At 48.2% G+C, this 26,289-nt stretch overlaps 2 protein-coding genes across 2 annotated transcripts in view; both read left to right on the top strand.

The window, feature by feature from the left end:
* LOC116995994 (collagen alpha-1(VII) chain-like) overlaps positions 1-10,006 on the top strand; it is a 95,052-nt gene extending 85,046 nt beyond the window's left edge. The window contains exons 75-82 of the mRNA XM_033059143.1: positions 413-490; positions 1,368-1,421; positions 2,760-2,808; positions 3,730-3,738; positions 4,197-4,352; positions 6,791-6,847; positions 7,993-8,163; positions 9,751-10,006. Coding sequence (XP_032915034.1) covers positions 413-490; positions 1,368-1,421; positions 2,760-2,808; positions 3,730-3,738; positions 4,197-4,352; positions 6,791-6,847; positions 7,993-8,163; positions 9,751-9,767 — 591 coding nt within the window. The 3' untranslated portion in view covers positions 9,768-10,006. The remainder of the gene's footprint in view (positions 1-412; positions 491-1,367; positions 1,422-2,759; positions 2,809-3,729; positions 3,739-4,196; positions 4,353-6,790; positions 6,848-7,992; positions 8,164-9,750) is intronic.
* Positions 10,007-16,471: 6,465 nt separating this feature from the next.
* Positions 16,472-22,082, top strand: UCN3 (urocortin 3). The gene is made up of 2 exons (XM_033059142.2): positions 16,472-16,622; positions 21,382-22,082. The coding sequence occupies exon 2, from the start codon at positions 21,391-21,393 to the stop codon at positions 21,850-21,852; it is 462 nt and encodes a 153-aa protein (XP_032915033.1). The 5' UTR covers positions 16,472-16,622; positions 21,382-21,390; the 3' UTR covers positions 21,853-22,082.
* Positions 22,083-26,289: the final 4,207 nt, after the last annotated feature.

Below are 26,289 nucleotides of genomic sequence, written 5' to 3'. Positions count from 1 at the left end.
TGATTTCTCAACATGTTAAAATACGTATAAACCACGTATAGGATCTGAAAAATGTCAGCAATATTCTCACTGGAGTTCTATTTTGTCTAAGCACTGTCTCAAACTGAGCTTCTGGAGGCTGCACTGAAAACATCAGTGTGTTTGTTAACCTTCACTAGAACTTGTTCTACTCTGGACCTTTCACTCTCTAAAAGCGCTGCAGCTCACACTAAAACTGACTGACTTATGCTAAAACTCAAACTTACACCTCTACTGTATGTGTGAGTGACTTAACACACTCCAACCCATCCAAAACCTTTAATTCAATCCCTGCACTCTGATTTCTCTCTGAAGAATCCAGAGAGAGACCTGGCTCGCTGACTCCAACAGGATATCTCTGAAGTGCTGGCTGAACTCTCCTTTTCCTCTCCAGGGTCCTCCAGGGAAAAGAGGGAGATCCCAGCTCTGCCTCCAGGGCCCCCCAGGCATGGATGGGCCCAAAGGAGAAGTGGTCAGTATGGGAATGATCCAGCTGGGATCCCAACATTCCAAACTGGGCTTGGATGAGCCTTGGATCCTCCAGGTTTTGTTTCTCAGCTCTCCAACAAGAGCAGAGATGTTGGAATCCCAAATTCCAGGCGTTGCACACAGGCAGTGCTGCCAGAATTTCCAGCTGGGGGAGGATTCCTTTGGGAAAACATCAAACTTTGGATCAGCACATCCTCGAGGCAGAGCAGGAATTAAACAATAATCAGTAATTAATGCCAAATTAATACTCAGCAGAGAATTGCTTCAGATCCCAATCCCAACTTGTTTCAAATCCCAATGTCCCAAGGGATTTCAGGGTCAGGAGTGGCCCTGCTGTAACTCCATGTGCTGCTGGTGGATAATGTGATTTTTCCTGGCACTGGAAGTGAGCATGGATTGAGAAAAATGACCCTACCAGCTTTAATTGGGATCATCCTTCTTGTGCTCCTTGTCCTTTAATATTTTTGAGCACCCTTAATCCACAAATCCAGTTTCCAGCAGCTCTGAGTGGCAAATCTGTCAGGGTGTTTTTATCCCTTGCTGACAAAACTCAGCATCTCCTGGTTTTCCCATTTTTTCCAGCACTGGAATTGCAGCTCCACTTCCCAAAAATTCTGTGCAGGCCAGACCAGTGTTAAACCTGACTTAAGGTGTTAAAATCCACATTGTTGGGATGGGGCAGAGCTCCCAAAAAAATCTGGGATCTGAATGAGGCCTGAGGTGGTTTAGATTTCCCTAAAATTTATAGGAAATCACGTGAGGCTTTTTGCCCATCTCCCTGACCAGCTCTCATCCCTAAGGAGCACTAATTTAATGGGCAATCTCTGGAGATTTGGTAATGATCCGAGTGTTTTGAACAGGGGGAAAATGGCCCGGCCGGGCAGAAAGGAGCCAAGGGAGAGCCAGGCCTTTCCGTGAGTGCTTCCTCCCAAAATCATTTCCCATTACGGGGGGGAAAATGGAGAAAATCGGCCCTGAGAGGCTGAGGGGAGGAGGGAAATGATGAGAAATGGATCTGCTGCGAGAATATCTGGGAAATGAGGCAGAGAGCGAGGTGGGAGCAGAGCTGGGCTTTGCAAAGCCAGGCCTAAAGTCCCTTAGGGCAGGTTTTCCATCCCTCATCTTTCCCCTCATTCCCAATTCCTCCATCATCCTGGATTTTGTGCCACTTGACTGCCACAATATTTCCATTTTTCCAGGGTGTGGATTAATTTTCCAAGCAGGATTAATTTTAGCAAGGGCGTTGTGGGAAAGGATCTCCTAAATTTGGGCTGCTGAAAATTCCAGCTCCCCAAAATTCAGACTCCCAAGAAGGATAAGAGGGGATGGGAAGTCCATCCACACAGGGAAGATTCCCAGTGGGATCAGTGGCTGTTGACTGTCCCAGGGATGAAGGATGGGCTCCAAATCCATGAGATTGGAAATCTCATTCCTTGGGGAGCAGCGTTGGCTGGGAAAGAGGCAGAGGAAGCAGGAGGGGGTGCAGCTCCAAAATCATCCAAGGTGCTCCCACAACTCCACCCCAAAGGGATAATTTGGCTTTTCAGAGCTCAGGGAAGTTTGGGAGATCATGGCTTTGGGGACAATTCCAGGAGGGTGGGGACACTCCTTGGAAAGCCAGCCCAGGTTTGAGGTGTGACAGGGGTTGGGATCCCATTCCTTGTGGCCAGAGGAGCTGGCTGCAGAAAAATCAGGAATTTCCAGAGGGAATGAACCACAAACCTTGAACCTCATGACACCAAATCTCTGCACCCAAAATGAGGTGGCTCCATCTCGAGGGGACAATTCCAGAAGGGTGGGGACACTCCTTGGAAAGCCAGCCCAGGTTTGAGGTGTGACAGAGGTTGGGATCCCATTCCTTGTGGCCAGAGGAGCTGGCTGCAGAAAAATCAGGAATTTCTAGGGGGAATGAGCCACAAATCTTGCACAGAACTCACCGTCACACCAAATCTCTGCACCCAAAACAAGGTGGCTCCACCTTGAGGGGACAATTCCAGGAGGGTGGGGATACTCCTTGGAAAGCCAGCCCAGGTTTGAGGTGTGACAAGGGTTGGGATACCAATTCCTTGGGGCCAGAGGAGCTGGCTGCAGAAAAATCAGGAATTTTTAGGGGGAATGAACCACAAACCTTGAACCCCATGACACCAAATCTCTGCTCTGGTCACACCCCAATCGAGGCAGCTCCACCTCAATGGGACAAGGTGCCAGGGTTGGAATTCACCCCTAAATTCCCTTTTCCCCCTCTGGCACAGGAGGAAGAGGTGAAGGAAGTGCTCAGGAGCGAAATGAGAGGGATTTGTGGTGAGTTGGCCCCGTGGTGACCCTGCCAGTAGCTAAATTGGAGCGGTTTCCGTGCCAGCACACGTCCAAATGTCACCCATTAGCAGAGGGACAGCTGGGTCCCTCTCCAGGAGCGTGGAATTCCAGGCCCTGCAGATTCCTGACTTCCTGGAACTCCTCATTTTTATCCCTTAACCCCCCTCTCTCTTCCCGTTTGGTTTTGTCAGTAAATCCTTCCCAAATTTCCTTTCGTGGATTGGGTCACGGTGGGAAGCTTGGAGCTCGCTGAATTTTTTAATTCCTGTTTTTTTGTGGCATTTCTTGGCACAAAATTCTCCTCTCCCACAGCACAAATTCTCCTTTCTACCACTAGCACAAAACAAAAAAAATATTTTAAAATTTGGGATGGTTTTATCCCAGAATCCCAAAATCTCAACACTGAAAGTTTTTGGGGTCTTGCTTTCCTTGCCCTGCAGAAATCCATTTATTTCAGATCCAGGCAAACAAAATTTTTAAACATTTGGGATGGTTTTATCCCAGAATCCCAATATTGAAACTTTCTGGGCTCTTGCTTTCCTTGCCCTGAAGAAATCCATTTAGTTGAGATCCAGCAAAACAAAATTTTTGAAAATTTGGGATTTTTTTTCCCAGAATCCCAATACTGAAACTTTCTGGGATCTTGCTTTCCTTGCCCTGCAGAAATCCATTTATTTGAGATCCAGCAGAACCTTCCTGCCCCATTCCCTGGGCTTTCCCTATAGATATGGAAAATTTTAAAGTTTACCCCCACTGGAGTTGATAGGAAACATCTGGATCCTTGAAAAGGAGGAGAAAGGGGTGAAAAATAATCCATAAAAATAATTATTTCCTTTAAAAAAATCTTATTTATGTTGGAAAAATAAAAGTAGCAAACAAACTCTTCCCTGTCTCTTCTGCCTGCAGGTTGTGGAGGTGAGTTGGGAAGATTTCCATGGAAAAGGGTAAGGCTGGGAATTCATGCAGGAAAGGATCTTCTCCTTGCCCCAAAGCAGCCTGAAACTGCAAGTGAGAAGTTGTTTTTAGGAATAAATGAATAAATGTTTTTTTTTTCTGGGATTCAGCGCAGAAAATGTTGGATCACCAACAGCTTTTGGATCCAGGTTTGGGGAGGGATGGGTTTTCCGGAGAGGAATCTGAGGGATCAGAGGGGCATCTGGAAGTCTCAAATCAAATCCCTCCCTGACTCCCAGTTTTCAAAGCTGAACCCACAGAAATCCCAATCCCTGCCCTCAAAATCCCGGGATTGCTCCGCCATCCCAAACCATGCCTGGGATGAACCCCAGGACTCATGGAACCCTCAAAACCAACAATCCACAGAGCCTGGAGACCCCAAAAGACCAGATCCATCCTCAGTGACGCTCAATCCACAGGTCTGGAAGTCCACAGGCAGCTCCAAGGGAATTCCCAGCCTTGGGAATACACCGGGAACGGCGGAAATCAGGAAGAAAATGTTGGCACAACTCACGGCAAGGCTGCGTTGGAGACTGTGGTGAAGCTCTCCTTGGAGCCACCTCCCCTCACTGCAGGTGAGTTCTGCTGCCCCCTTCCCACCTTTCCAGCCATGGAACCCTCTGGAACATCCCCTGGACCTGGGGATAAATCCTCTTCCCTGGAATTGGGCAGGAACGAGGCAGGGATGGAATTTCCAATGAGGGCTTCCATGCTCTTGGAGATGACACAGAGCTGATGGTGAGGAAAACCTAAATATTCATGGGATCAGTGGTGATCCCAACCTTCCAAAGGATTCCTTTAAAAGCTGGGAGGAGGCAGCCATTTCCAGAATTATTTTGCCCCATTTTTCCCATCACATCCTTGGCAGGAAAGAGGCAGGGATGGGATTCCCAGTGAGGGTTCCCACACTTTTGGAGATTACATTAGCTGATGATGAGGAAAACCTAAATATTCATGGGGTCAGTGGTGATCCCAACCTTCCAAAGGGATCCTTTAAAAGGCTGGGAGGAGGCAGCCATTTCCAGAATGATTTTGTCCCATTTTTTCCCACCACATCCTTGGCAAATTCCAGTAAAACTTCCAGCCAGGCAGAAATGGCATCTCTGAGACCAAACACTCATCCCAAACTATTTCTGTCCAGGGCCTCATGAACATTTTAATAAAGGGTAAAACCAGGGCTTAAAACTCAGGGAAAAACAGTTGGATCTGTTCCTATTTGTGTTTTCCATGAGGGAAAGACTCTGGAAGAGCCCTACTGATTTCCTCATCAGGATTTCCATCTGGATTTGTGGGAGAGAAGGAAAACAGGACAGGGGGAAATGGAGGGATTGTGGAACAATTTGTGGCAGGATTCCTCAAAATCCAAACTTCAGGGAAGGATTAAAAAGGAGGAGAATTTGGGATAATTTCTTCTAATTCAGCAAATGAAGATGCTCAGATTTTGTCACCAGGAGGAGGAGAAAAATATTTTTTTTCTGGATGGCACAACCATAAAAATAATTCCAAATAAATTAAAAATCCCATTACACTGAGCAAGACACCCCAATGTTGTCACCTTTACACCCCAAAATCAGCTGTGGTGTTGTCCTGCAGTTTATAGGTGTGGGGGTTTATTATGGGATGCAAGTTTGGGAATTTCTTCCGAATTAGGGGGATGGAGCAGTGGAATGGTTTTCCAGCCTGGGGGTTTGAGGCTTAATTAAACTCAATCAAACACTGCCATTAAATCCTCCTTGTCACCCCAAAAATATCCTGTAGGGGAGGTCTCAATGCCCCAAATTCCAGTCTGAGAGGGATTTGGACTCCATGATCCTTCCAACACCTTCCAGCTTGGGATGTGGGATGGTTTGGGATGGAAGAGCCTTAAAAATCATCCAATTCCAGACCAAGGAGTCCAACAGGGATTTGGATTCCAGGATTTTTACAACTTCCTTTCCAACTTGAGACATGGAATGAATGGTTTGGGATGGAAGAGTCTGAAAAATCATCCAATTCCAGGCCAAGAAATCCAATGGGGATTTGGATTCCAAGGTTTTTACAGACCCTTCCAATTTGGGACATGGAATGGAAGGGACCTTAAGGATCTCCCAATTCCAAGGCAGGGATTCCAACAGAGAGTTGGACTCAGTGGTCTTTATTGATAATTTCCAGTTTGGGACATGGAATGGTTTGGGATAGAAAAGCCTGAAATATCACCCAATTCCAGACCAAGGAGTCCAACAGGGATTTGGACTCCAGGGTTTTTACAGACCCTTCCAATTTGGGACATGGAATGGTTTGGGATGAAATTCCCAATTCCATCCGTTGGAGAACATTCAATTCCAAGCTCATATTCCATGATTTCATGATTCTCCAGGATGGAGAGCTTTGGGAAGAGGTTTAAGGAAGGGTTTTCAGTCCAACCCATTGGTGATGGCCCCATGTAAGGAATGAACACATCCCAAAAAATCCAGCCAAGCTAGAACCAAACCCCAACCCCGCTCACTCCGGGTGCTCTCCAACGTCTGTGCCGGACGTCAGCGTCTCCCATCTGGATCTAAACTCGATTTAAGCCCCGGGATCAGATGGATGGGACATTCCAGGTGTTATTGAATCACAGCAGCAGCCAACAATCCCATTAAAAGCCGGGGCTGAGGCAGGAGGGCTCATAAATCCCCGTGCTAAGTGACGAGCGCGCAGCGGCTCCAAACCTTAACAGGATTCTGTTATTGCCGCCAGATTCCAATCGCTCCCGGCTTTCCCAGCTCCAGCCTGACATTTATCTCCAACAAACAGCCACAAACACTTCCATTTTCTCTGACGAACGCCCAACCTTTCCCACGGAGTTGTTTAACACCATTAAGGGTTTTATTGCCGCCGGTTCCTCGCTCCCGTGGCCGGTTGCTCCGTGACATTTATTAGGAGAACTCGTTAGCCACGGCAGGCTCCAAGGATCTTTATTTAAATGCAGGATAATTTGTTTGCACGCCTTCATTCCGTGTGATTTCCTTGGTTTTTTTTTCCTCCTCCCCAGCCCGGGCACGGCAGACAACGGGAACCTCTCAGGCAGAAGCTGACAGCCAATTACCAGGTGAAAATCAGGGAATGAAGTGGCATTTAGGGAAGTCACTTCCCAGGTGGGAAGAGTTGCTTGGCCTTGGGATGGAGGGATGTGGCACTGAAGGAGTTACACGAGGTTAAAACTCAGTTTGGGCTCGGCTTAAAGCAGCTGGGTCTGAGCTGGTGGTGAGGGAACCAGAGAGGGTTTTGATCCAGGAAAACACACTGGGAGGATCCTCCTGGAATTCCCTGGATGCAAACATTCCTGTGAAAATATCCCACCCCGAATCCAGGGTTCAACCTTCCCTTAGGAAAGGGCAAGGGTCACCATGGGGGGAATTGCAGGGATGGACGATGGAGCAACACGGAGCTCATCCCACACCGGGAATCCAGAGCTGGATTTCCCCCTTGGTTCCCTCTGGGAATCCACTCCTGGATTTATCCACTGTGCGAATCCACTCAAATTCCCTCCTTTGTCCAGTATGGGAATCCACTCCTGGATATCCCCATTTTTCCATGATGGGAATCCAGTGCTGAATGTTCCCATTTTTCCATTATTAGGAATCCACTCCTGGATATCCCCTTTGTCCCCTCTGGGAATCCACTCCTGGTTTGTCCACTATGGCAATCCACACGAATTCCCTCCTTTGTCCATGATGGGAATCCATTCCTGGATATCCCCATTATTCCATTATGGGAATCTAGTGCTGAATGTTCCCATTTTTCCATTATTGAGAATCCACTCCTGTATAGCCCCATTTTTCCAATATGAGAATCCAGTGCTGAATGTTCCCTTTTTTCCATTATGGGAATCCAGTGCTGAATGTTCCCATTTTTTCCAATATGGGAATCCACTCCTGGATGTCCCCTTTGTCCCCTTTGGGAATCTGCTGGGATTCCCTCCTTTGTCCACTGTGGGATCCAACCTATGTATGGTTATGGGGTTGTTTTCCAAAGTGTGGCCTTTTCCCACCCGGATCCAACCCCTGCATGGTTTTGGGATATTTTCCAGAGTAAATCCAACCCCTGGATGGTTATGGGATATTTTCTGGAGTAAATCCAACCCCTGGATTGTTGTGGGAGCGTTTTCCCACCTGGATCCAACCCCTGGATGGTTTTGGGGGTGTTTTCCCACCCGGATCCAGCCCATGGGGAATGTGTGGTGTTTTCCTGCAGCCCTGTGCCTGCAGCCCATGGATGAGGGCTCCTGCCAGCACCATTCCCTGCTCTGGTACTTCCACAGCCCCACGAATTCCTGCCGGCCCTTCCTGTTCGGGGGCTGCCGAGGGAACAGCAACCGCTTCCCATCCCGGCGGGAATGCGAGCGGCGCTGCCAGAGCTCCACGGGTAAGGCTGGAAATCCCCCAGATCCCCTCTTCCCCCAGGCAGGAGCAGAAACCCAGAGCAAGAAATCCCATCCGGGATTTTGCAGAGCAGGAAATCCATCCAGGATTTTTGAGACCAAGAAAACCCATCCAGGATTTTCCAGAGCAGGAAATCCCACCCAGGATTTTCCAGAGCAGGAAAATCCATCCAAGATTTTGCAGAGCAGGAAATCCATCCAGGATTTTCCAGAACAGGAAATCTCATTCAGGGTTTTCCAGAATGGGAAATCCATCCAGGATTTTCCAGAGCAGGAAATCCCACCCAGGATTTTCCAGAATGGGAAATGCCATCCAGGATTTTCCACAGCAGGAAAATTCATCCAGGATTTTTGAGACCAGGAAATCCATCCAGGATTTTTGAAACCAGGAAATCCATCCAGGATTTTTGAGACCAGGAAATCTCATTCAGTATTTTCCAGAGCAGGAAATCCCACCCAGGATTTTCCACAGCAGGAAATCTCACCCAGGATTTTCCACAGCAGGAAATCTCACCCAGGATTTTCCACAGCAGGAAATCCCATACAAGATTTTCCACAGCAGGAAATCCATCCAGGATTTTTGACACCAGGAAATCTCATTCAGGATTTTCCACAGCAGGAAATCCCATACAAGATTTTCCACAGCAGGAAATCCCATCCAGGATTTTCTGGAGCATGAAAACCTATCCAGGATTTTCTAGAGCAGGAAATCCATCCAGGATTTTCCAGAGCAGGAAATCCCATCCAGGATTTTGCAGAGTGGGAAATCCCATGCAGGATTTTTGAGACCAGGAAATCCCATCCAGGATTTTCCAGAGCAGGAAATCCATCCAGGGTTTTCCAGATTATGAAAACCTATCCAGGATTTTCCAGAGCAGGAACAGGTCCTGATATTTCTGGACACCTTCTGCGCTTTCCAAACACTGAAACTGGCAGGAATTTGGGGATTTGTGCCCTCAAAAGCCTGGAATGTTCCATCCAAGCACACTCTGGCATCTCCAGGCAGAACTTGCAGTCTTGCCTAGACCAGTTTAGGTCTGGATTAACACCCCAGGACTAAACCAGAATTCTCCACAATCCATTTAAAAAAAAAAAAAAAAAAATCTCTGGTGAGGTTCATCTGCTCTGGGTTTGAAGGAAACTTTTAAAAGAGAGAGGAATTGAAAGCTCAGATCCATAATTTTGGGAATCACTCCAAGGGTTTGAAATCCAGGCCCAGCAGCACCAGGAAATGAGAGCAGCTCCTCCTGCCTAATTTTTTTCCAGGGGGAATTTGCTTTAGGAGCCACTGGGAACTTCACAAAGCAGCTCCAGCAGAGTTTGTGGGAAGAAAGAACCACTGGGAATGGGATTAATCCCAATCCAAGACAGATTCCTGAGTCCTCCATGGGCCCATTTTTCCTGGCTGATCCTAGACAGAGCCAGGATTGGGATATTTGATTTTTATGGATGTGGGATGGGACAATCCCATGGTGTGAGCCATTGTGAGCTTGGGAATTCCAAGAGGGAGCCCAAACTGCAGCCAATTTCTGAAATTCCCATTGTTCCCCCTTCCCTCTTTTCTCCCAAAGCAGGCACAGGGAGATGAGCAGCTCCAAGTGCTTCATTTAAATCCAAAGGGATTGGGAGGATCCAAAGCCTCCAGGATGGACAAGAAAAAACAAACATGAAGATGTTGGGAAAAAAAGAAAATTGGAATTATGGGATGAAGAGAGGGAAACCTCTGGATGCTCAGGAAAAAGGATGGGAAGGGCAGAATTCCTGAGCCAAACCAGGTGGCACCAATTCCCGAATTTTATTTTTGTAAAATAAAAGCGTCTCAATTCTGTGGAGTTCTGGATTATTCACCTGGAAGAAGGAAACCTTGGGAATGGCAGAGAAAAGTGGGAATATCTGTTTTTCCAGCTGGATCAGGTGGGTGGGTCCCTTTTGGCCGGGTCCTAAATTCCCTGGAGCGTTTAGGAATTCCCTGGAGCTTTTAGGAATTCTCACCTCTTCCACTTGGGAATTCTCTGGGGCCTTTAGGAATTGCCAGCTTCTTCTCCATTTGGGAATTCTTGTGGTCTTTAGGAATTTCCACCTCCTCCTCCACTTGGGAATTCTCTGGGAAGGTTAAAAGGAGCCATCCCAAAATCTCCAAGAAAAACACAGGGATCCAAACCAGGCTTTTCCCAAAAAAATGCCACTTCCAATTCCTGGAGGAGCTTGGAACTGCAGATTTTGGAAATCCAGTAAGAGGGACTCTAGGCAGGACTAAGGTTGAGCTCAGTGGTTAAACCCAGCTCAAATTCCCATCAGAGAAATCTTGGAGAAATTGAGAACTGGAATTTTTTTTTTTAATCCCTCTTGGATTTATCAAATGTTCCCTATGGATTTGGGCAGGGCCAAAACATTCCGGGAATGGAACCCTGGAAATGTCAGGTCAGCCCCACTGAGTTCCTTGGGATTATTTCAGTGTGGGATTGGGGGGAGAAACCAGAAAATTCCTAAACATCCTTTGGAGAAAGACCCTTGGGAAAAGCAAAACTGAGCGATGCAAATCTGGGATTTAAAGCTCAAAAATCCTCATGGAATTTGGGAATAAAGGGGGGTTTGGATGGGATTTGTGGCTTCACTCTGATGCAAATCCATGGATTTAGGAGCATTCCCAGCCCCTTTCCAGGAGAGGATTCCTGGAGCCTCCATCCAGGGAACCTTGGACCTCTCCCGGCCGCGGCTCCGCCGTCCGCGCCGTTCCTAAGCAACCCCGACAAAGGAGCGGGGATGGAGAGGGAGGAGAGGCTGGCTTGGGATAATTTGGTAATTGGAAAATGAGGCAGCCCTGAAACGGCCTCACCCAGCACCCCCTGGATGCGCTGGAGCTTGGATTGGATCCCTTGGGAAGGAGCTGACAAAACCCTGCCAGGTGGAGAAGCAGCTCTGGAAATCCCTGCTGGTGTTCCCAGCTGGAGCTGGGCTCGTTGGGTGTGGGGTTTTATGGTGGGAGCAATTAAAGGTGCTGTTAATGGATTTAATCCTGGAATGGTTTGTTTGGAAAGGATCTTAAGGCTCATCCCAAAGCAGGGACACTCCCATATCCCAGGTTTGGGTGAGCCTCATCCAACCCGGCCTCAATCTTGGAAAAGCCTCCGTGGCTCCCTCCATCCTCTCCAGAGATTTTCCTGCCATGCACATCCTGCCATCCTTTGGGGGTGAAATCCCCACCCCTGTTCCCAAATCCCCACCCCTGTTCCCAAATCCACATCCTCTCCCTGTTCCTAAATCCCTGTTCCTGTTACCAAATCCCTGTTCCTGTTCCCAAATCCCCACCCCTGTTCCCAAATCCCCACCCCTGTTCTCAAATCCTCATCCCAGTTCCCAAATCCTCATCTCTGTTCCCAAATCCCCACTCCTGTTCCCATATTCACATCCTCTCCCTGTTCCTAAATCCCCATTCCTGTTCCTGTTCCTAAATCTCCATCCCTGTTCCTAAATCCCCATTCCTGTTCCAAAATCCCCATCCCTGTTCCTAAATCTCCATCCCTGTTCCCAAATCCCCACCCAGTTCCCAAATCCTCATCCCCATTCCCAAATCTCCATCTCTGTCCCTCTTCCCAAATCCCCATTCCAGTTCCCAAATTCATATCCTCTCCCTGTTCCTAAATCCCTGTCCCCTCCCTGTTCCCAAATCCCCATCCCCATTCCCAAATCCCCATTCCCATATCCCCCTTCCTGTTCCTAAATCTCCACCCCTGTTCCCAAATCCCTGTTCCTGTTCCCAAAATCCCCAATCCCCAACCCTATTCCCCAGTCCCCATCCCAGTTCCCAAATCCCCATTCCCAAATTCCTGTTCCTGTTCCCAAATTCCCATTCCCAAATCCCCATTCCCAAATCCCCAATCCTTTTTTCCCAGCCTTTCCCAGCCCCAGCAGTGGGATCTGATCCCAAACCTGGATGCAGGAAAAGCAGGAGCAGCTCCCCTCAGACTCAGATCCTTGGGATAAAAACAGATTTTCCATTGGGACACAAAAATCAGGGAAAATTCCCAGAGTCTGGGGGAGGATCCAGGCTCCCTTCACATTTTCCTGGATTTTTTTTCCCTTCCAAGCAGGAATTTTGCCTCCATTTCCAGGGAGGTGCAAAAATCCCTTTGGAAAACGAGTGTGAGATGGAACAGAGGGGAAGAAACACAAACATTCCAGGAAAATTTGGGGGATTTGGGATTGTTTTTCCTCTTCCACCAATTTTTTCCTGTTCTTCCTTTGGAGGGAAAGCAGCAAAACCCAAATTTAATTCCAGGAACTGCTGGTGGAGTTGGATTTTTGGGTTTGGCCCAAGAGATTTTTGGGAATTTTCAGAATATCCCAAATCCAGTTCATCCCAAGCAGCTTTCCTGACATCCAGAGCTCCAAGCTTTAATTAATTTAATTAATTAATTAATTGAAGGAATTTAATTAATTCCCAGGAAGATGAAACACTTAAATCCCCTCGGAAAAGGGGGAAAAAGGTGCAAAAAAGGCAAAATAATTATTCAGGAATTTGTATTCCCAGTTTTTCTCTTCCCTTTGGATGGAGTTTTCCAATATTTGGCCACCTTGGGAAAATTTTATGGATTTGAGGTGTTGGAAGGAGTGAAAATCACCCCAAAATTTGGGATTCTAAGGGAGAGAAATCCCATAAATCCCCTAAATCACAGGGAGGGTTTGCTGCAGGATTTTAGGGAAATTGGGAATTTCTTTCCACAGCCTGGAAAATTCAAATTGAATCCTAAAATCTGAGGGAAAAGGGACAAAGCCAAGTGGAAAAATCCCTTTTTCCCCTCAGTCCATCCATGGAATTCTGGTGCTGGGATTTCCTGGGCCCAGCAAAACTTCTGGGATTTGGGAATTTTTATTTTGGTTTTCAAAATCCCAGGGGTGGAATGAGCCCAAATCCTGGATTTTGTGGAGATGGAATTTGAATGGAATGATTCACTGCTGGAAATTCAGGTCCCAGGAAAGGGGAGGAGGGAAAAAGGGAAAAGGAAATAAAGGGAAAAGGAAAAAGGGAAAAGAAAGAAAAAAGATAAAGGAAAAAAGAAAAAAGAAAAAAGAAAAAAGAAAAAAGAAAAAAGAAAAAAGAAAAAAGAAAAAAGAAAAAAAGGAGAAAGAAAAAGAATAAAGAAGAAAAAAAGAAAAAGAGAAAAAAAAGAAAAAGGAAAAAAAGAAAATAAAGGAAAAATAAAAAAAGAAAAATAAAAGAAAAAAAAAAAAAAAGAAAAAAAGAAAAAAAGGTTCCAGATCCTCCAGAATTTCAGGGATGTGTGGGAATGCTCCTCATATGAATTTTCAAAAATCTGGGACTTTTCAGGGAAACTTTTGGGAAATTTGAGCCCTCCCTGTCCTGTGGGTGCTCCCTCCTTCCCTAGGGATGCTTTTCTGGAATTTTCCCCTTGGAAATGCAATTTTTCCTGCAGCAAATTCTCCTCTCTGGTGGGGAATTAAAAAAAAAATCGTATTTGCTTTTCAAGGGATGAACCAGGAAATTCCTTCTTTTTTTTCTGCCTTCTCTATTTTTCCTTAGTAAAACCACCATGAAAATTCCATGTCTGGAGCGTGGATTTGCCTCCCACAAGGAGATTTTCCCTCCCCAGCACAGCATTTTGTGGGAAAATAAATTTATGGGGGAATAAAATTCAGGAAAACACCTCAGGGTCAGATGCAGAGATGGAAAAGTCTCTCAGTCCCGTGCCCTGATCCTTGGAAAAAAAATGGATTTTTCCCTCCCAGCTCCTTGTGTTGAAGTTTTCTTTCCCAGAAACTGCTCCAAAATTCCAAATATTTGAGAAAAAAATTCCCATCCAGGCCTCAGGGAAGGAAGGAAACCAAAATCTCATTCCAGGAAACTCCAAACTGAGGTGGGAAAGGAAGGAATTGCTGGAGAGGTTGATCCTGATTGGGCAGAATTCCCAAAGTTTGGAGGCAAAGGGAAGCTCCCAGCTCAGGTCTTGGATTCTCATCCAGGAATTCCCAAAATTTTGGCTCCTTGGGAAGATCGCCCCACCCTAAATCAGAGCCCACCCCGAGGTTCTGTGGGATTTTCCCCATTTTCTGCAGGATTTGTCTCATTCCCAGGGAAATCTGCTCCCCTCCAGCTCGGCAGTTCCTTTTCCAAGGAAGTTTCAGAAAGGAATTTGGGATAATTCTGTCCTGGAGCCTCCAGGAGATTCCAGCCGAGCCACAAATCCATGGTGGGACCCTCTGGAGGGAGCTGAGGTTTTCCTTGGATCCCAAGGAAAAATCCCTGTTCCCAAATCTCCACCCTGATCCCAAATCTCCATCCTGCTCCCTGCTCCCAAGTCTCCACCCTGATCCCAAATCCCCATCCCTGTTCCCAAATCCCCATCCTGATCCCAAATCTCCACCTTGATCCCAAATCCCCATCCCTGTTCCCAAATCCCCATCCTGATCCCTGCTCCCAAATCTCCATCCTGATCCCAGCTTTCCATCCCTGTTCCGAAATCTCCACCTTGATCCCCGATCCCAAATCTCCATCCCTGTTCCCAAATCTCCATCCTGATCCCAAATCTCCACCTTGATCCCAAATCTCCATCCCTGATCCCAAATCTCCACCCTGATCCCAAATCTGCATCCCCATTCCCAAATCTGCACCGTGATCCCAAATCTTCATCCTGATCCCAAATCTCCATCTCTGTTCCCAAATCTCCACCCTGTTCCCAAATCTCCACTCTGATCCCTGTTCCCAAATCTCCATCCCAGGTCCCAAATCCCCATTCCCAAATCCCTATCCCCATTCCCAAATCTCCATCTTGATCCTTGTTTCCAAATCTCCATCCCTGATCCCAAATCTCCATCTCTGTTCCCAAATCTCCAACTTGATCCCAAACCTCCACCCTGATCCCTTCTCACAAATCCCCATTCCCAAATCTCCATCCCTGTTCCCAATTCTCCATACTGATCCCTGATCCCAAATCTCTATCCCTGCTCCCTGTTCCCAAATCCCCATTCCCACTCCCAAATCCCCACCCTGATACCTTTTCCCAAATCTCCACCCTAATCTCAAATTTCCATCCCTGATCCTTGTTCCCAAATCCCCATTCCCAAATCTCCATTTCTGTTCCCAAATCTCCATCCCTGATCCCAAATCTCCATCCTGTTCCCAAATCTCCATCTCTGTTCCCAAATCTCCATCCTTGTTCCCAAATCCCCATCCCTGATCCCAAATCCCCATCCTGATCTCAAATCCCCATCTCTGTTCCCAAATCTCCAACTTGATCCCAAATCTCCACCGTGATCCCTTCTCACAAATCCCCATTCCCAAATCTCCATCCCCATTCCCAAATCTCCATCCTGTTCCCAATCTCCATCCCTGATCTCTGATCCCAAATCTCCACCCTGTTCCCAAATGCCCATCCCCATTCCCAAATCTCCATCCTGTTCCCAATCTCTATCCTGATCCCTGTTCCCAAATCTTCATTCTGATCCTTGTTCCCAAATCTTCATCCCTGTTCCCAAATCTCCACTCTGATCCTTTTTCCCAAATCTCCACCCTGATCCCAAATCCCCATCCCCATTCCCAACTCTCCATCCCCATCCCCCTCTGCTCCCAATCCTTGGGGGATTCCAGGAGTTTCCTCTCCTGGGACCAGTCCAGTGCTGGGAGGCCAAACTGGGATTTTTTTTGCACCTGGCTGCTGTTTTGGGATGATCCAAGTGAATCCTGCTGGAATTTTAGGGACTTGGAGTTTTCCCCCCTCATCCTTCCCATCCTCTTCCCGGGACTGAGCTAACAAATCCTGGGAGAAGTTTTCCCAAAATTTCCATTTCCCAGAGCTTTCCCTGCATGAATGGGAAGAGAAAATCCCCTAGAAATGGGGAAAAAAAGGGGAAAACCCCCCAAAATCCCCACTCTGGGAACAAAACCCCATTTATTGGGATAACACCAACCCCAAGAACAGGGAAAACCTTGGAATTCCAACATCCCTGCCCCCAAAAAACCCCGGGGGCAAAACCGTGCGTGATCCTACAAAATCCCGGCACTGACGCCAGCCCCACTTTGGGGTGACTCTTCCCAGATTTTTGGGATCCGACGTCTTTCCCCCTCCTCCTTTCCCGGTTTTTTTATTTCCCTGCGGATCGGGAGAGGCTCCGTGACGTCGCCGGCTCGCTGTGATCTCATTTTAATGAAATCATTCCCAAGCCAAGGCTCCACGTCTGGAATTACGACTCTAACCCCGTGATCCCGGATTTTTTTATAAATACACCAGGGAGGGGGGAAAGGTTTCCAGAGAGAGGAAAAAAAAATCCCAGTCCCTGAAAAAAAAAAAAAATTAAATATATATATATATATATTAAAAAACCAGGGAACAGGCAGGGAGGAGAAGTTGGGAAAGGCTCCTGATGCCTCTTTCCCGGCAGTGATTCCACGGAAAATCCTTCCCATCCCAACATCCAGGAGAAGCAGGTGAGTGCCTGGATTTTATTTATTCCCCCAACCTGCAGAAACTTGAAATATTCCTTGGGAAAATCACATTCCAGGGTGGATTTTTTTAGGCAAGGTAGGGAAAAGCAATGAAAGATATTTGGATATCAAAGGATTCAAAATTCCCTTCGCTCTCACTCCTAAGAAAAATAAATATTTTGGATTATTCCAGCGATTCTGGAAGGGAGGATTGGGAAATGTTGGGAAAAGGGAAAAAATTCCCTGCGGGGATGGGGAGCAGAGCGAGGCACCGGCAGCTCCGAGCCATTCCCAGGATTTTTGGGAATTCTCTCCCATTTTTTTTTTGGCAATTCCCAGCGGGAAAAGCGGAGTTGAAGAAGGTCCCATCCCACTTTTATCCCAGACTTACTTCGGAACGGGGAAAATCGCGGCTCCGTCTCTACCGGGGAGAGGCAGCAAATCCCAAATCCTGATTTTCCAGATTTTTTTTCTCTTTTCTCCATCGCTCCTGGAGGCTCGGCAGCATCCCGAGAAAATTCCTGGAAAACATTCCCGGCTGTGGCAGCAATTCCCGGCGGGGGGAGCGGCTCCCTGCGGCAGCGCGGTTTCATTCTCATTTCCTCAAATCTTCTTTTTTTATTTATTTTTTCTCCTTTTCCCGCTTTTTAACCCCAATTCCAGCTTTTTTTGCTGCTCCATAAAAACTTCCTGGAGCGTTGGAGCACAAACCCTCCCCCCACCGGTAAAAATAAACCGAATTCTCCCCCAAAAAAAAAATTAAAAATCAGCTTTTCTTTGCTTTTTTTTCGCTTTGATTTTTACATCCATCCCCGTGGGGAGCAGGGATGGGTGTGGATGGATTTTTCCCTCAGCTCAGTTGAGATTCCCGGAGTTTTGTGGAGCAGGAAAAGCTGGAAAAAATGCCAGGAAAAGGAGCTGGATTCAGTCAGGGGTGAAGATGCTGCTCCGAAATTCCGGACGGGAACATCCCGGGGCTCTTCCAGGAGCTTTGCCGGCTCGGGAAGGGATTTTGGAGAATTTCCCACTTCCCAATCCCTAAATTCACACCCCGAGCATCCCATCCTGAAATTTGTTGAAGGGGGAGGGAGGTGAAACAGAGCTGGGGAAAAAAAAAAAAAAGGGAATTTTAGGGTGGGAAAAATCTTCACCCTAAATCCTTCGGGAGTGTCAGGCTTGGATCACATGGAAAAATCCCAAATCTCCACCCACTTTTTTCCAAGAAAAATTAAATGCTGGGATGTTCTCGTGTTTAAATGACCAAATGTGCCCCAAAAGGAGAGTTTGGGTCTCAAAGGATCCCGTGTGGGAAGGGTTTTCCTTCCTTGATCCTGCAGGAAAAACTTTCCCTGGAATTCCACAGCTGCTCCTCTCACATCTGGATCCAGGGAAGGGCGGAGGGGATGGAATTTTGGGGAGCTCTGTGGATTTTTGGGGAGTTCTGTGGATTTTGGGAGGCACAGAAGTGGAAATGGAGCAGCTCCCTCAAATTCCCCGAGGAAAGGATTTTGGAAGGGGAAAATCTCCCCTTGGGGAGATGGAAAATGGGAGAGTTAAAGGATGAAACTTCCCAAAGCTCTCCTCTTTTCCATGGACAGCAAAGAGCAGAATTAAGGGAATGAACCCACCCAAAATTCCCACTCTGAGGAACAGCAAAAGGCAAATTTAAGGAGAAGAGATCTTCCCAAAATTCCCTCTCCAAGAGATGGAAAAGGGAAGAATTTAGGGGATAAAACTTCCCAGATTTCCCCCTTTTGGACAATAAAGTGCAGAGTTAATGGGAATAAAACTTCCCAAATTTCCCTCTCCAAGGGATGGAAAAGGAAGAATTAAAGGGATAAAGCTGCCCAAAATTCCCACTCTGAGGAACAGCAAAGGGCAAATTAAAGGACATCTTCCCAAAATTTCCTCTCCAAGGAATGGCAAAAAAACAGAATTTAGGGGATAAAACTTCCCAAAATTCCCTCTCCAAGGGATGGAAAAGGAAGAATTAAGGGGATAAAAATTCCCAAAATTCCCACTCTGAGGAGCAGCAAAGGGAATGGGAACGAACCCCAAAATTCAGGATGGAATTCCAGCCCCCAAAATCCAGGACGGAATTCCAGCCCCCAAAATCCAGGATGGAATTCCAGCCCCCAAAATCCAGGAGGGAATTCCAGCCCCCAAAATCCCGGGGGATTTTCCCCGGGCAGGAATTGCCGTGAGAGCCGCTGGCCACAAGATGGGGCCAGGAGACTGGGAATGACAGCGGAATCTCGGGTTTTTGGGATTTCTTGTAGGATTTCAGGTTTTTGGGATTTCCAGCAGGATCCCAGAGTTTTGGGATTGCCAGCAAATTCCAGGTTTTAGGGATTTTCAGCAGGATCCCAGGTTTTTGGGATTTTCAGCAGGATTCCAGGGGATTGGGAATGCCAGCAAACTCCAGGGTTTTGGGATTTCCAGTGAGATCCCAGATTTTTGGGAATGCCAGAAAATTCCAGGGGTTTGGGATTTCCAGCAGGATTTCAGGGTTTTTGGAATTCCAGCAGAATCCCAGGGTTGTGGGACTGCCAGCAGGATTTCAGGTTTTTGGGAATACCAGCAAATTCCAGGTTTTGGGGTTTTCCTGCAGAATTCCAGGTTTTTGGGAATGCCAGCAGGATTCCAGGTTTTTGGGATTTCCAGCAGGATCCCAGGGGTTTGGTTTTACCAGAAAATTCCAGGTTTTGGGGATTTCCAACAGGATTTCAGGTTTTTGGGAATTCCAGTGGGATCCCAGATTTTTGGGATTACCAGCAAATTCCAGGTTTTGGGATTTCCAGCGGGATCCCAGGGGTTTGGGATTTTCATCAGGATTCCAGGTTTGGGGATTTTCCTGCAGAATTCCAGGTTTTTGGGATTTCCAACAGAATCCCAGGGGTTTGGGACTGCCAGCAGAATCCCAGATTTTTGGGAATGCCAGCAGGATTCCAAGGGTTTGGGGAATGCCAGCAAATTCCAGGTTTTGGGATTTCCAGCAGGATTCCAGGGTTTTGGGACTGCCAGCAAGATTTCAGGTTTTGGGGGTTTCCAAGAGGATTCCAGGTTTTTGGGATTTCCAACAGGATTCCAGGTTTTTGGGATTTCCAGCAGGATCCCAGGTGCTTGGAGAGCACTCACAGCCTTGGGGATGGTTGGGGACATTTTTCCATCCTGGGAATGGGAAAAAAGCCCCATGGAAAACCCTGGGTGGCTTTTTGGAGAGGCCAGGTGGGGATAAAGGGAGATGGGAAGGGTTTGTGGAGCAGGAGAGTTATCCAGGGATTTAGAGCCACCAGAAATGGGGCAAAAAGACCCAAAAAAAAGACAAAAAATGGCCAAAAATGACCAAAAATGGCCAAAAATGGCCATATTTAGAGTAGGAGGAACCTGGGGATGGAGCAGCCCTGGAGGGTTTGGACACAGGGTCATCATTCCCACATTTTTTAGGGAATGAGGGAGGTGGGAATGGCTTGAGGAACATCTCAGGGCACAGGGAATGTCACCTTTGGCACCTGGGGCGTCCCAAGGAGGGGCAGAGGGATCCATGGGGATCCCCCCAGCAGCAGCCAGGGGGAAGGAAAGGCCAAATCCATGGAAATTCCATAAAGCAAAGGTCAAATCCTTCTCTCCATGAAAATTCCATGAAGGAAAATGTCCATGAAGGAAAGGTCAAATCCTCCTCTCGTGGAAATTCCATGGATGTTCCATGAAGGAAAGGCCAAATCCTCCTCTCATGGAAGTTCCATGGAAGTTCCACGAAGGAAAGGCCAAATCCTCACCTCCATAGAAATTCCATGGAAGCAAAGGCCAAATCCTTCTCTCCATGGAAATTCCATGGAAGCAAAAAGCCAAATCCTTCTCTCCATGGATATTCCATGGAAGTAAAGACCAAATCATTCTCTCCATGGAAGCTCCATGGATGCCCCATGGAAATTCCATGAAGGAAAAACCAAATCTTCCTCTCATGGAAGCTCCATGGAAGTTCCATGAAGGAAAGGGCAAATCCCCCTCTCCGTGGAAGTTCTGTGGAAGTTCCATGAAGGAAAGGCCAAATCCTCCTTTCCATGGAAGTTCCATAGAAGTTCCATGGATGCTCCATGGAGCAAAGGCCCAATCCTTTCCTCCATGGAAATTCCGTGAAGGAAAAGCCAAATCCATCTCTCATTAAAGTTCCATGGAAGCTCCATGAAGCAAAGGCCAATCTTTTCCTCCGTGGAAGTTCCATGAAGGAAAAGCCAAACCCTCACCTCCATAGAAGTTCTGTGGAAGCTCCATGGAAGCAAAAGCCAAATCCTTCTCTCCATGGAAATTCCATGGAAGTAAAGGCCAAATCCTTCTCTCCATGGAAGATCCATGGATGCAAAAGCCAAATCCTTCTCTCATGGAAGCTCCATGGAAGTTCCATGAAGGAAAGGCCAAACCCTCATCTCCATGGAATTTCCATGGACGCTCCATTGAAGCAAAGAGCCAAATCCTTCTCTCCATGGAAGATCCATGGAAGCAAAAGCCAAATCCTTCTCTCTATGGAAGATCCATGGAAGCAAAAGCCAAATCCTTCTCTCCATGGAAGATCCATGGAAGCAGAGCTCCCTGGCCATCCCCCTTCCCACCAGCACCCCAAACCCAGGGCTGGGGGTCACATCCCACGCAAACTCATTCCCACCTGTCCTGGGAGGTGACTCAGTGGGATTGGGAAGGGATGGGATGCGGCTGGATCGCCCCAGCTCCACGGGAAGCTCACCCTCGCTGTCCCCACGGCCAGGCCCCCGCCATGTCCCAGCCCAGGCTGCTGCTCCTGCTGGTCCTGCTGGGAGCCGCCGGCACCGGCCGCGCCCTGAGCCTGTCCAGCGCCGCCTCCGTCTTCAGCTGCCTCAACGCCGCGCTGGCCGAGGCGCGGAGGATCCGTCCCGAGGAAAACGCCGTCCTGGAGAAGCGCGGCTCCGAGGCGCCGTCCCTGGAGGAGGTGTCCGAGGAGGAGGAGGAAGGGGAGGAAGATCTGGGGAAAAGGACATTCCCAGGGGATGGCCACTACAAACAGGTGTCCCAGGCACAGGGGAAGGGCAAGAGCCACCAGAACCGGGCCAAGAGCGACCGGCGCACCAAGGTCACGCTGTCCCTCGACGTCCCCACCAACATCATGAACATCCTCTTCAACATCGCCAAGGCCAAGAACTTGCGGGCCAAGGCGGCCGCCAACGCCCACCTGATGGCCCAGATCGGGCGGAGGAAGTGACTGGGCCACCTCCAGAAGGGGCTGATGGCCGGGTGTGGCATCAGCGCTGTCTGGTTTTGACCCATCGAGCCACCTCACACCCATGTCCCTTGTCCTCCCCTTCTCTCCTCCCCGCTCTCCTCCGTTCCTTTTCCGGACATTTCCACGCGCAGGGAATGGTTCCTGTCCCCAGCAGGGCACGGGGGACGCGTCACGCGGGAAGGTTCCTGATTAAAGCTGCGATCTCTGGAGTTTCCAATGCTTTGTTGTTCCATCTCTGGCTCTATTGGGTGTACAGGGATTCCAAAACCTCCCCCAGCTCAGCCTCGTCCCCAGCACGGCCCTCCCAAACCTCCACCAGCTGTCCCTGTCACAGCCACCGAGCCATGGGGAGGGAAAAGGGACAACCAAAGGGATTTCCGAGTTCCTCCTCCTGGGTTTTGCCTGAATTTGTCACCAGCACCTCCAGCATCAACCTCCCACCCCATGGCCCTGCTGGGTTCTGGCCAGGGCCACCCCACGGTGTCCCCAGATGGGTCCTGGCCAGGGTCACCCCATGGAGTCCCCAGATGGGTCCTGGCCAGGGTCACCCCATGATGTCCCCAGATGGGTCCTGGCCAGGGCCACCCCATGTCCCTGATGAATCCTGGCCAGGGTGACCCCACAGTGTCCCCAGATGGATCCTGGCCAGGGTCACCCCATGTCCCCTGATGGGTCCTGGCCAGGGTGACCCCGCTCAGCCCCGGTGTCCCCGATGGCCTCAGCTGGGTTTGGATCCCCAGGGAGCTCCGTGGTTGCTCCCAACCCACCCTGTGTCCCCCCATCAATTCCCACCTGTCCCTTCCCACTTTCCCACTGCTCCATCTCAGTTTTCCACCTGCCCCAGCTTCAGTTTTCCATCCACAGACCACCCGTGCTCATCCCTCTCTCTCCCAGCCCCTACACTCCCAGCCTTCCCCTTGGAACGTTGATCCCTTCCTCTAAACTTTTCCCTCCTCTGAAATTCCACCTCTTCATCCCTGTGTGCAGCAGGCTGGGGAGGTGGGGAGAAATTTGGGGAAGAAATTTGGCCCATCCAGGGCGTGGCCACGGGGATATTCCAGGTGGGACACCAAGGGTTGGAAATGTCCTGGAGAGGCACCAGAGGGACAATGACCTCCTGGGGTGCACAGGGGGATCTTTTCCCATTGCAACCCGCTGGAATCTTGGATTTTATGGATTTTGATCACCCAGAAAATTCTCAGCCAGCAGGACCTGGGCATTGTCCTCATTGTCCAGCCCATCCCAAATCCTTCCATGTGCAGGATCCCAGCTGATCCCAAATCCTTCCCTCTGCTGGATCCCAGCTGATCCCAAATCCTTCCCTGTGCAGGATCCCAGCTGATCCCAAATCCTTCCCTCTGCTGGATCCCATCCAGCCCATCCCAAATAATTCCCTGTGCTGGATCCCATCCAGCCCATCCCAAATCCTTCCCTGTGCTGGATCCCAGCTGATCCCAAATCCTTCCCTCACTGGATCCCATCCAACCCATCCCAAATCCTTCCATGTGCTGGATCCTATCCAGTTGATCCCAAATCCTTCCCTGTGCTGGATCCCATCCAGCCCATCCCAAATCCTTCCCTGTGCTGGATCCCATCCAATTGATCCCATCCAGCCCATCCCATCCAGCCCATCCCAAATCCTTCCTCTGCTGGATCCCATCCAGATGATCCCAAATCCTTCCATGTGCTGGATCCTATCCAGCTGATCCCAAATCCTTCCCTCTGCTGGATCCCATCCGCCCATCCCAAATCCTTCCCCCATGCCTCCAAGAATCCCCTCCTCCTCCTTTTCCTGCTCCAGCTTCCAACATTCCAAGGTTTTTTCCCCACTTTTTTCACTCCCCTCAGAGCAAACCAGTGATGCTGCAAGAGTTCAGGCATTCCCAAGGACACAGAATCCCAAATTCCATCCTGGGATCGAGGAGGATCCAGCCCCAACTGAGGGAGGAATTCCAAAAATCCTTTCCCAGCATTTTGGGAATACAGCCACGTTCACATCCATGGGGTTTTTTTGGCTGGGAAAACCCAAAGTAATTCCCAGCAGTGACCAGGACAAGGAATGGGATGGATTTGCAGGGAATTCCACATGGAGAGGAGCTGGAAAATCCAGAGCAGGGTGAGACCCTCCCCAAATCCCAGCTCCAGTGGCTGCTGGATGGGATCTGCTCCACGAGCTTTTCCTTTGATTCTTCATCCATCCCCTTCCCAACCAGTTTTTAAGGATTTTTCCCAATTTCCTGCTTTCCTCAGATGATCCAAACCCTCCAAGTTTTGTCCCAAGGTTTGGTTCAGACCAGGAATGTCCAAAGGGACCAAACCACAAGGTTTAATCATTTCCACATCCTAAATCTGGATAAAGTTTTAAAGTTCCTTTTTCCAGCCTCTAGGACACCTCATATCCATGAATTCCTTGATTTTGTCTGTTTTGCATGGAAAATAAAACCATTGCAATGGGATTGGTCTCACTGGTGACTTCAGTCCTGGCTTTATCTCCTCTCCCAGAGCTTTTCCAGGGTTCCAGGATATCCCACATCTCTGGTGGAATTTTTATCCCTGTTTCAGGGAAGGTCCCTCATTCCCTCTGGAAGTGGGATGCAGCTCCATGGGGAAGGTTTTGGCTTCTCATTATCCATGGTTTGGGGTCAGGGAGGAAGAGGATTCAAAATTCAGGATAATTTGGGTTCAAAGGGCTGGAGCTGCCACAATCCAAATTTTCATGGATCCAGTGCTGGAAGAACCATCCCATGATCCCAAGCCAGTTGCTCACCCAGCAAGTCCTGCTCCTCCCCAGGAATTCCAGGATTTTTTTTCCCCATTCCCAGCCCTGAAGGTTGCAAGGGAAGTTTGGAAAATGAGTTTTATCCTTTAAATAAATTCATTTAAAAATCTATTTCGCCCCCCCAAAAAAATAATTTTCCTGGATTCACAGGAGATGCTGATGGATGTTACAGGGAAACCAGTACTGAGTGAGGATTTAAAAGCCAAGAAAATTCCAGACTCCATGGATTTGCAGGTGGAAAATCCTTCAGAGCCCCTCCAGGCATTCCCAGAACTCCAGCAGCAGGAGGGGACACATTTCTGTGTCCTTGTGTCCCCACCCAACAAACAATTCCAGGAGAATTCATTCCAGGAGAGTTCATTCCAGAAGAGTTCAGTCCCCAGTGATCCAGAGGGTTTGGGATTTTCTGGAGCTGGGATTCCCACTTCCAGCCAAAGGACAAGCAGAAAATGAATGCTGACAATGAATCACTTTTTAATTAAAGAGGTTTTTCCCAGCTCCTCAACCTGCTGGAAGGAGGCAGGGAAAAAGTTCATTCCCCCTCCTGGGAATGCTCCAAGGAAAAGCTGGAGGTGAGGCAGCTCCTGGCATCTCCCAGCTCCAGTGAGGGATGGGACAGGGAAATTTGGGATTTCAGTCCAGGATCTAAATCCTGCCCTCAGGGCAGTTAAACATTCCTGAGGCAGCCAGGAAAAATGGGATTGGGAATATTCATGGAAAATGGGATTGGGGATAGCCACATAAAAATGGGATTGGGAATATTCATGGAAAATGGGATTGGGGATATCCATGGAAAAATGGGATTGAGGACGGGATAGCCACAGAAAAATGGGATTGGGAATATTCATGGAAAAATGGGATTGGGGATGGGATAGCCACAGAAAAATAGGATTGGGGATATCCATGGAATATGGGATTGGGGATAGTCATGGAAAAATGGGATTGGGGATGGGAGTATCCACGGAAAAATGGGATTGGGAATAACCATAGGAAAATGGGATTGGGGATAGTCATGGGAAAATGGGATTGGGGAATAGTCACAGAAAAATGGGATTGGGGATATCCATGGAATATGGGATTGGGGATAGTCATGGAAAAATGGGATTGGGGATGGGAGTATCCACGGAAAAATGGGATTGGGAATAACCATAGGAAAATGGGATTGGGGATAGTCATGGGAAAATGGGATTGGGGAATAGCCACAGAAAAATGGGATGGGGGAATATCCATCTGAAAATGGGATTGGGGATAGCCATGTAAAAATGGGATTGGGAATAGCCACATAAAATGGGATCGGAAGTATCCACCTAAAAACGGGATTGGAAATATCCATGAAAAAAATGGGATTGGGAATAGCCACATAAAAACAGGATTGGGGATATCCATGGAAAATGGGATTGGGGATATCCACACAATGGGATTGGAAATATCCACCTAAAAATGGGATTGGGAATATCCACATTAGAAATATCCACATAACAATGGGATTGGAAATATCCACCTAAAAATGAGATTGGAAATATCCAATTCCAGCCCGATCCAGCTTTTTTCCCTTGAATTTTTTCCTTTTCTTTTTCCCTGGATTCCCTTTTTTTCCTCTCCTGCCCAGCTGCTTTCCCTGGATCCAGAGCCCCTGC

This window comes from Catharus ustulatus, chromosome 4 (assembly GCF_009819885.2).
Source record: "Catharus ustulatus isolate bCatUst1 chromosome 4, bCatUst1.pri.v2, whole genome shotgun sequence".
In the NCBI taxonomy this organism is placed as follows: domain Eukaryota; kingdom Metazoa; phylum Chordata; class Aves; order Passeriformes; family Turdidae; genus Catharus; species Catharus ustulatus.
The sequence above is the reverse complement of the archived record's forward strand: the minus strand, read 5'-3'. Positions and strand labels throughout refer to the sequence as shown.

Bases quoted from the DNA above. Each gene is read 5' to 3' on its own strand.
- UCN3 (XM_033059142.2), top strand. From the start codon at position 21,391: ATGTCCCAGCCCAGGCTGCTGCTCCTGCTGGTCCTGCTGGGAGCCGCC.